The sequence below is a fragment of the Branchiostoma belcheri genome, unplaced genomic scaffold, assembly GCF_001625305.1.
Source record: "Branchiostoma belcheri isolate BF01 breed outbred unplaced genomic scaffold, Haploidv18h27 scaffold22, whole genome shotgun sequence".
Classification (NCBI taxonomy): Eukaryota; Metazoa; Chordata; class Leptocardii; order Amphioxiformes; family Branchiostomatidae; genus Branchiostoma; species Branchiostoma belcheri.
In genome coordinates this window covers 3505285-3515792 of record NW_017803713.1, presented here as the reverse complement: position 1 = coordinate 3515792, position 10508 = coordinate 3505285, and the positions used below count along the sequence as shown (strand labels likewise).

The window sequence follows — 10508 nt, the reverse complement described above, 5'->3', positions numbered from 1 at the left end:
CAGAGATAGCAGTATATGTACCATTTTTTAAAGTATTTGGATATCGAGCTCACGACTTATCGAATGCAAGGCGAACACTCTACCCACTTGGCCATTGCACCGGTCGACGTAATTAACCACTAAGTATATTGTTAATTTCAGAAAACAGCCGAAGACCACCAAACCCCCAGTTCTATAAGCCTGCAACGGAGGCTAATCAGAAAACAGCGGAAGATCACCAAACCCCCAGTTCTATAAGCCTGCAACGGAGGCTAATCAGAAAACAGCCGAAGATCACCAAACCCCCAGTTCTATAAGCCTGCTACGGAGGCTAATCAGAAAACAGCCGAAGATCACCAAACCCCCAGTTCTATAAGCCTGCTACGGAGGCTAGATGATGATGATGATAATTTTGATGTGTAGATGCAGGAGGGAGTGGATCAGAAAGTGCAGGAGACAGTGGTTCTGCAGACAGCAGGAGTTCCGGAAGTGGAGAAGACTCCGACTCTGACAACAACAGTGCCGTGTCCAGCAGCAGTCGGTCACTCAACATGGCCAAAATGGTGGAGGCCGTCAGGCTACGCCAGGCACAGGTAGGTTTTGCAGGGCTTTAAATACTGGGTGCATGTGAACTTTAGTGCACCCAAATTTGGAGCTGTGTAGCCTGACTAAATCTGCGCTCCTAGCGGCCGGCCCGGTATTACAGCAGCCGGTAATACCGGGCCGGCCGCTAGGAGCGCAGATTTAGTTAGGCTAGGAGCTGTGCACCCAATTTTTTTTTACCGTGGGTGCACCAGTGCACCCAAATATATTCTTAGGTTTGATGTATTTAAAGATGTTAAAATGTGTAGTCGTTATAGAATATTCTTAACATTTAAGTGTCAGAAAAAATAATACAATACTATAATCATTGTTATAGTACTTTTCTTAAAATGAAACATAATTATAGTTTTTGTAGACATTCTAGTTATTCTATCTTATATATATGGTGCACCTAAAATATTTTTGTGCACCCAAATTTTTAAGTTGGGTGCACCAGTGCACCTATTCCCAAAAATGAATTTCGAGCCCTGTTTTGTTTACTGTAACTGACATGTGCTGCCCCCTATCTGTAGTCGAGTGAAGTGCAGCTGTCTGGCTCCCTGAAGGTGCTGATCTGTTCCATCTGTCTGGGCAGTGTCAGGTGAGTGGGAAACAACAAACACGTTCTGCTACGTTCACAATCTTGAGGAGTCCCAATCTCCGAAAATCTGGAGTAAAATTCATAATTAGTAGTATAAACATCTGTTTTGTAGGCAAAAAAATCACTTTGTACGTGGGGTGATCAGGTTAGCAAGTTTAAACTGTAACAAGTTTAAATTGAAGTTTAAACTGTAATTTCCATCAAAAGAAATTGGACCCACCCAAATTCAGTCTTTGTCAAGAAATGAGCAATCCACTGCTTTTGTGACGTCATATTATACAGATGACATAAACGATTGTGAGGGTCTTTTATATCACTGACAACAATATGTCACGTGTGTTTACTGCACTTTGAAGTAAAATGTTTGTTTGTTGTTATTTACCAGTGAGGAGGACGATGAGATAGTGGAATGTGACAACTGTGGCAACGCTGTGCACGAAGGTAGGGTCAATATGTACATGTACTTGTCAAGGTCATGTACTTGTTATGTATATCTGAATACATATTTTAGACTTACTCATATCCTTCCAAGTTCAAATTGAGAGTGCTGGGCTGTGATTGGCTGTTGCTATGCAGGTTGCTATGGTGAGCATGTGAGTGACAGCGCCTCCACCTCCAGTTCCCAGAGTTCCTCCTCCACAGAACCCTGGTTCTGTGATGCCTGCAGGGCCGGGGTCAAACCGGTGAGACAAAAATTATTTGAACCTATAGAGCTAGAAGTTCATTTTTGGGAATACCCAACCTAAGAAATTAGGTGCACAAAAAATTTTTGGGTGCACCATATGAAACAAAATCTAAATGCTCCTCTGTTCCTCTTCTTAGCTTAAATCTAAAACTTCAAAATCTTAAACAAGTACTACAACAAAGATTTTATTATTTGTCTGATACTTAGAGACCAAGAATGTCCGGTATACTATTATACATTTCTAATGTGAAAAATTCCTACAAAAATATTTGGGTGCAGCAGTGAACCCACAGAAAAATAGCACCCTTTATTATTTCCATATATAGTGTAGGCTTGTTCCTAGCCTGGTTGACATTCGATTTGCTCCAGACTCCTTTAATACACTCACTGCCAGTCACTGTCATGTCGGACAAAAATATTTTTGGTCAGCGAGTGCAAGGAGCCTGTAGAAAATCAGATGACACCCAGGCTAGCTAATGTTACCAGGTGTATGGATTAATACACTAAAGACATGTAGGTCTAGAACAACATGTCGAGCTACAGATATCAAGGAGCTCCTTGCAACTATGAAGACGGAACATAATGATACCGCCCTTTAAAATGACTTACCTTTCCTATCAAACTCCCATGGATAAAACCTGCCTCTGGAAACTTTCACAGCCATGTCTTCTACAGCTGATGTCATTATGATCGCCAGATGTCCTACATGAATAGATAAAGAAATAGATAAATCACTGAACAGGATAAGATATGTTTTATCATATTCATTCACCTCATTATACCAGCCGTCATACCATCAACATTACTGTCATGATGTAAGGTTATTTAAGGCCACAGCAAGTAATTTTTATGGATGACATCGGCGGGCGCATTAATTTTCGCCTGATTTTGGAAAAAAAAACAAGAAATTTTGTTGCCTTCTGACAGTGGTCAACATGCCGAAAATGGGCAAAGATGTCTGTTGCCATGCCGGAAGGTGGATGGCAGATAACTATGACGAGAGGAGACAAGAAAAGGCAATGATTTAATGTTTTGTTTCTTACTTTGATGCAATGATATGTGATGATGGCTGTGTATATGTGATGTTCCCACTGAATAAAAGCCATTCGTACAATGATTGAGTCAAAATTTTATAATGTAGGAACCTTATTTTTTTTGGCTCGCCTTGTTTTTTTTTCGCCCGCTCGCATTAGATTTGGAGTCTGCAGAGGATGTCATCCATAAAATTTACTTGCTGTGGCCTAAGGGTGAACAACAGGCACTATTGCTGCATGTGGGTACACAAAATTGTAGTGGGTATGTAATAGATAAAAGGGTGTGGAAGGGGTTAGTTAAATGTGTTTTAAGTACAGGTATGGTATAATCAACCCCAGAGGGTTTATGAGTTTAACACGTGAGGTCATTGACCTTATAAATTTTGAGCTTGTATCCCTCAGGTCATTGACCCCATTAAGTTTTTATATGGTTCAAAAAAAGTACATTTGCCCATAGAAGGAGTCAGATACTCTTTTAGTAGAAATTTGCTTTTTCAGGTCTGTAATAGCCCATTATTCACCAGAGTCATCCATTGTCTCCACATATCTTCAACCCATTTTTATGTTTACCGAAGGAAAACATATTGCTTTTACTCCATTTCTTCTTCTTCTTCTGTTCCAAACACTAACCTCTGACCTGGCCAATGGCCTCTTTTGCTGACGTCAGTCACCATAGTAACTGGTGTTGGGTTACATAATGTTGCAATTTCATAGTAGGTATTTAGGCTCCTGTCACCATATACATGTACGTAAATGTGTTTGAGTAGGAATTAACAGAGCAGACCATATCCGAAGGTAAACATTATGCATTTGCTTTGCAAATGTTACTTTTCTAGTTACTCCACTCTTTCTGAGTTCTACTACTAAATCACTGGTTTTATCAGATTCTATTATCTCTTGAGGTCCATGCTACAATGGCTACAATAACTGACAAAACTCTATCTTCATATGGAAAAAGCCTATCCCCTTTTCAATGGTCTTTACAGGTTTGTTGCAGTGGTACGAACCGTGCGATATTAGATAATTGCGATAAGATAGTTGACCGTAAGGTCATTCGTGGGATTTATATATTGACCGAGAGGTCATTCTGATAACTTGGATATAGGACCAATGAGGTTAAACCTCCTTGATAGGACGTAGTACTACCATTCTATTCCACACAGACAGTTTTAACTAGATATGTCTTTACGATAGTGGGAATACCGAAATACATAACTTACATTAATTTGATTTTGATTTTTTTTTGAAATTGCAACAATGCAATACACGTGGAACAGAGGTAGCTGTTGCTGGTGTTGTTTCCCGCACATAGAAACGAATATTGGACAGACAATACTCATTTTCACTTGAGTCTAGTGGGGAAAGTCGTGTTAAGTGCACAAGGGCACAAGGTCGGTGGCATGTCAGGACTCGAACCCGGGACCTCTTGATTCTACATTAATGGACCTCCTTGGTGAACATAACGTACTTAGTACATTATGCACCCCTCCCCCATAATCTTCTTTCGTGGAGTCAACATAAGTCTTCTAGTAAAAACGCGTTTATCTAGTGTATAACAGAAGAGTTCTTTTAACACCATAAAAACGAGCGTGTACGTACCGATTTGTGTTGTCTGTCAAGATCACCAAACGCTCACAGCTCACTATAGTATAAAATGTGACCGCGGCACGGCGTGCAGTATTTCTAATCTTTGGATTCGGGCCATACCATTCTTGTGAGGGTGCCACCTTTCATGGACTGAGCATTTCCAGACATGACTATTTGATTGATGGTCAATAATAGTTACTAGTATATAATATATCATGAAGTGTACCTATATGCATACTATTTACAAAACATTGAGCATTTCTTAGTCATCTAGTTAATGAGACAAAAGTAATGGTACCCTAAAAAAATGGATTCATCCAACGGAGTCAAAGGTGAATGACCTCCACTGCTGGCAGTGCATATGACGTCACTAGCATAAAGCACCATATGGAGCACAAATCCGCGTAGCAAAAACAGAAAACTTTTAAGCATACATTATTTAAACAGTTATCAACATATGTTGACACCTTACACTTACCAATATGTGACATTAAAACAACTACAAACTGCTAAAAGTATGATATGGTATATTTTAAAAGTAAAACTATTTCTCGTCGTTTCACACTGGTGACGCTTCATTGAAAGTACATATTAGGAAAAAAAAATTCCTTTCTTTTATATCTTCGTAGATTTCCGGAAGGGTTCGATAAACATCGGGTCGTCCGACGAAGCGGATCGTATGGTAAGAAGTTTTATTGCAAATTCATGCCCGAGGGCTAATTGCATGAACAGAAGAAACATTTGGTATAAAAACAGATAATTAGTACACATGGAACTACTAACTACTAAGAAACTACCTGTAAAAACTACTAGTAAAAACTACTGGGTTTGACTTCTTTTTTGAAGACAGAGGAAGACAAAGGATCCCACTTTTTCTGTAATTGTGAGTTTTCGGATGTTAAGAGGAGAGTAGTTTTCTTTTCATTTGTATATGTGTGAAAGTTTGGGTAGAATTTGGACTAATTTTGGAGGCTACGTCAAATAGTTCATTTCGTTCATTGCTATAGAGGGTACAATTTGAGATAAAATGCGTGTCGTCTTCCATCGTATTCAACGTACAATGTTTGCAAATTCGTTCATACACTTGGAGCTTCTTGTACCGCCCTCTCTCAATTTTGAGAGGGTGTGCACTAATTCGTAATTTACTTATTGCAGAGCGAATGTTAAAATCGATTAAGTCCAGGTTTTTTTTTCATAGAATATGCTGTTTTACATTTTTTGTAGAACCTTAGCTTACTAGAATCAATATCTAACTTGTGGGAAATAGTTTGTACATAATATACATATCAGAAATCCTTAACCTTAACATGGTGCATACAGATTTGATGTCACAAGTAGCGTCTTTCCCGGGACCTTTCTTCTCAACCGTTCCGACGCTCAATGTGATTTTTGTGTAACATTCTATCTTTATTCTGGTTTGTTGCAGTGGTACGATATTAGGTAAGATAGTTGACCGTAAGGTCATTCGCGGAATGGTCCTCCGAACGATGTCACCTAAGGTTATTGACCGAGAGGTCATATTGTGTTGTCTTCGACATCTCCTGTTCTAAATGTATATATAGCGCTACAGTAGACCACTTTAATTTAATTCTATGGATGACATCGATCCCCGCCCGCATTGATTTTCGCCTGTTCCAAAAAAATCATCTCGGATCAAGCCCTTGTCTCTTGCCTGAGATTTTTAATTACAAGTAAGGCCATGTTGATTTGATTATATGGATGACATCCTCCGGGAACCCCAAAACTGGTGCGCGCGTGCGAATAAAAAAAAGTTTTGCAAAAAAAAAAAGTTGTTTTCATTATGAAATCTACGTGGTTTTGAAGCTTTAACAAATGGCACAGAATATGGTTTGGTGAATAATCTAGTCTTTAAGTTCATTTCTTTACAATTTCGTCTTTTTTCGTTTGATTTTGGCATTCTACGACATTGGTATAGTTTTTATTTTTTGTAACATACGCCATATTTTTGCTCATTTTGCAACCGTTTTGTACGATTTACAGTATGGTTTAAAACTTTTTTTTTTGGAAACGGCCGAAAATTCATGCGCGCGCGGATGTCATCCATATAATCAAATCAACATGGCCTAAGATAGGAACATTTAAAACTCAGTGTTGATTTTCCTTGTTTCAATCAGGTATATTTTTTTTAATATATTATTTAAATTTAAGTCTGGTGGCGCCGGTTAGAAACCTCTGGGTTTTGTGGATTAGACTAGAGGACAGAGAAAATGAGGGCTCTTTTGTCTTCGGCGACGGCACAACGCTATCAGGTCGTCAGCGAGCTAGCTTTTCTTTTTTAAAAGTTTCCAATCATTTTTCTTCGCTTTATTAAGTCAGTGTTATTTTCTTCATCAAATGCATTTTCAGTCTAACCCAAAGCTCATTTCAAACAATGTAAAATCACCAAAACCAAAGTGCTCATTTACATACACAGCTTGCAGCACAATCCTTATCATGTATAGATGACTATACATGTACGGTTATCAGAAATACTCATTGCGAGACCACCTTATATACACTTACAAGTTATCATTACATACAAAACCAATAATTTAACATAAACACAATGGACTTCAGGAAAGACCAAAAATCATAGGAACCTTAGAATATTAAGTCAACACGCATTCTGCCAGCAAAACATATTCAAGACTTAAGTATGCTAGGTTTGATTTTCACCAAAGGCATAATTAATAGCATGGTTTCCATGATACTTAAAAATAATGAAAACTACTGACTGCAAGTTATCAGCGAATTCATCCCTAAAATCTTTGTTAAGAGTAGATCTGTATAAATTTTCACTGTAACTTTCGTAATTGGTTTTGAGTTAAACTGTTATTTTGATACGATTTGACTTGAAGAAGAAAATGTTCTTGCTGTTAGACAAAGCCTTAGTTACCAGCATCTTTCATACATAGTGACAAGCGCTTGGTATCAGTTAGCTAGAAATATACATACAGAAAGTTTCATGACTCTGCAATTTTACAACAGTTGCTGGTAAAACAAGCTCATTTTCGCATAGACAACATAATGACTTCATTTTCCTCTAGGACAATTATCTCACAATAAAAACTTTCTCTAGTTTTCTTTTGCCTCTGTCATCCTTTTTGTAAAAAATCTCTTGTGAAGCTTATTTTCAAAAGTTTGTACGGTTCGTATCCTTCTGACTTCAGCCTTTTTAACACAAGTTCTTTATCAAATTTCCTCCATAACAAAGGAAGTCAACTATTCACCTTGAATAGTTGTTCTACATGATACATCTGAGAATTTAAAGCCTTTGGTGAAGCAATCTCACATAAATTATGTAACTTAATTCTCCTAGTAACGAGAGACGTCTAGCAAGATACAATAGTACTGCAGTAACAACAATGGCTTAAATTTTCAGACTAGACTTAGAAATACTGACCACCACAGTAGAAGTAGATTCCACCTTTTTAAAACCCTTGTCCTGCTGAGCGCAACATTTGTCGTTCTGCACATACAGTACCATCTATATGGTACGATATGGTACCTGTATAGGTAAGATTGGGGGGTATTTCTCGTGCAACGCATCACACTGCAGCGAAACGTAACGAATGCGGAAGTAACTTTGCCACTGCAGGGCAAAAAAATTGGGGGTCTATGATCTAATTAAGATATGAAATTATTGAAAAATATTGTGCCAGGAATGTCAGCAGGACAAGGGTTAAGCAACGACCCATTCTGGTATGTCTTCTGTGATGTACTGAATCAAAGAAGAGAAATTAATGCGCTAGCATTACAATTTTTGACTTATTTATTTTATATAGTATGCTCATCTTTAAAAAAAGTATAAAGTCAGGAAAAAGTGCTTCTTTGTGTTTTTTTCTCAGGGATGACTCAGCAGTAAAGATTGTCCATCTGACACTGCCTTGGCTGAATACTGGCTTGCTGTTTTGATGCTGTATTCCATGAATGCAGGGGTACCCTCTAAAACAATCATTTATTGAAAGACAGACGGACATGAGGTAATCCCCCCTATTTCTAGAGTATATTCCACTTCACCTTACTTGAATGGAGATGCATTGTATTTCTGGTGTATATTCCACTTCACCTTATTTGAATGGAGATACATTGTATTTCTAGAGTATATTCCACTTCACCTTACTTGAATGGAGATACATTGTATTTCTGGAGTATATTCCACTTCACCTTACTTGAATGGAGATACATTGTATTTCTAGAGTATATTCCACTTCACCTTACTTGAATGGAGATACATTGTATTTCTAGAGTATATTCCACTTCACCTTACTTGAATGGAGATACATTGTATTTCTGGTGTATATTCCACTTCACCTTACTTGAATGGAGACACATTGTATTTCTAGAGTATATTCCACTTCACCTTACTTGAATGGAGATACATTGTATTTCTGGTGTATATTCCACTTCACCTTACTTGAATGGAGACACATTGTATTTCTGGTGTATATTCCACTTCACCTTACTTGGATGGAGATACATTGTATTTCTGGTGTATATTCCACTTCACCTTACTTGAATGGAGATACATTGTATTTCTGGTGTATATTCCACTTCACCTTACTTGGATGGAGATACATTGTATTTCTGGTGTATATTCCACTTCACCTTACTTGAATGGAGATACATTGTATTTCTAGAGTATATTCCACTTCACCTTACTTGAATGGAGATACATTGTATTTCTAGAGTATATTCCACTTCACCTTAGTTGAATGGAGATACATGCACATTGTACTACAGGTCCGTATACAACATATCAATCATCATTGCCCCAAGGAAGGTATGCTTTTTTCATGGCCATTGTATTAAGTATTGTAGTTGGAAAAAGAAACAGTATTTGATGAAAGAACAACTTATTGATATTTTACAAAATGAGATCGATAATACCGCATCTCCCCAACCCACACAACTTGATGAATTAATATGTAAACAAAAATTATTGGAATCATTGTACAACGAACGTTTAAATGGTATTTTAATAAGGTCAAAATCCAGATGGATGGAGTTAGGGAAAAGATGTACAAAATATTTTATAAGTTTAATTCGTCGTAATTATACAAGAAAAAATATCCAAAGACTCAAGAGGCCCTCGGGTGAAGTTACGTCTAACGCACACGATATTCTATCTGATCAGGTTGATTTCTTCTCTACACTTTATTCGTTTGAGGACATACCAATATCCCTTACTGATGAAAATTGTAATGGGTTTCCCCCCGAGACTATCGAACAAGATTATCCAATGAGCAGCAAAAACTTTGTGAAGGTCTTATATGTGAAGAAGAATTAAAAAATGCAATCCTTTCATTTCAGTCTGGGAAATCACCGGGACTTGACGGCATACCCGTAGAAGTATATAAAACCTTTTTTGATATTTAAAAAAAAAACAATGTTAACTTGTTTTAATTATTCTTTTGACAACGGATGTTTGTCTGACACTCAAGGGAAAGGGCTTATTTCCCTACTTCTCAAAAAGATAAAGGCATTGACAAGTACCCAACCGCCATAGGAAATTGGCGCCCCCTAACTCTTCTAGGATGTGACACTAGAATTTTATCCACGTGTATTGCTTTGAGAATTAAACAGGTTATTGCAGACATAATTGATAAGGATCAGAAGGGATTTATCAAAGACAGGTACATAGGGGATAATATTAGAAGATTACTTGATACAATTGAGTACTATGAGCAAGAAAACAAGCCAGGGTTAGTATTTGTAGCTGATTTTAAAAAGGCCTTTGATACTGGGAGGTGGGATTTCATTTTTAAATGCTTAGAATATTTTAACTTTTGACCCGCAACTGATAACATTGGTTAAGGTTTTGTATGAAAAAAAAACAACAAGTTCTATTATCAATAACGGTCATATTTCAGATCCATTTACTTTAAATCGCGGAGTACGGCAAGGATGTCCGTTGTCCCCATATCTTTTTCTCATGGCGGTTGAGATTCTTGCAATTAAAACTAGGTCAAATCATTCTATTCGGGGTTTAAGGATCTATGAAAAAACTACAAAAATATCGCAATATGCCGTATAACGT

General features: G+C 37.5%; 1 protein-coding gene across 1 annotated transcript; it reads left to right on the top strand.

Moving 5' to 3' along the window:
• The first annotated feature begins 333 nt into the window (after positions 1-333).
• LOC109470164 (PHD finger protein 14-like) lies at positions 334-1908 on the top strand. The gene is made up of 4 exons (XM_019768947.1): positions 334-572; positions 1095-1162; positions 1548-1603; positions 1739-1908. Exons 1-4 carry the CDS (start codon positions 531-533, stop codon positions 1906-1908), a joined length of 336 nt encoding a protein of 111 aa, XP_019624506.1. The 5' UTR covers positions 334-530.
• Positions 1909-10508: the final 8600 nt, after the last annotated feature.

Excerpts from the sequence above, each read along its gene's own strand:
- LOC109470164 (XM_019768947.1), top strand. The coding sequence starts at position 531 with ATGGCCAAAATGGTGGAGGCCGTCAGGCTACGCCAGGCACAG. Across the intron at positions 573-1,094 it reads TCAGGCTACGCCAGGCACAG|TCGAGTGAAGTGCAGCTGTC; the intron begins GTAGGTTTTGCA and ends CCCTATCTGTAG. Across the intron at positions 1,163-1,547 it reads ATCTGTCTGGGCAGTGTCAG|TGAGGAGGACGATGAGATAG; the intron begins GTGAGTGGGAAA and ends GTTATTTACCAG.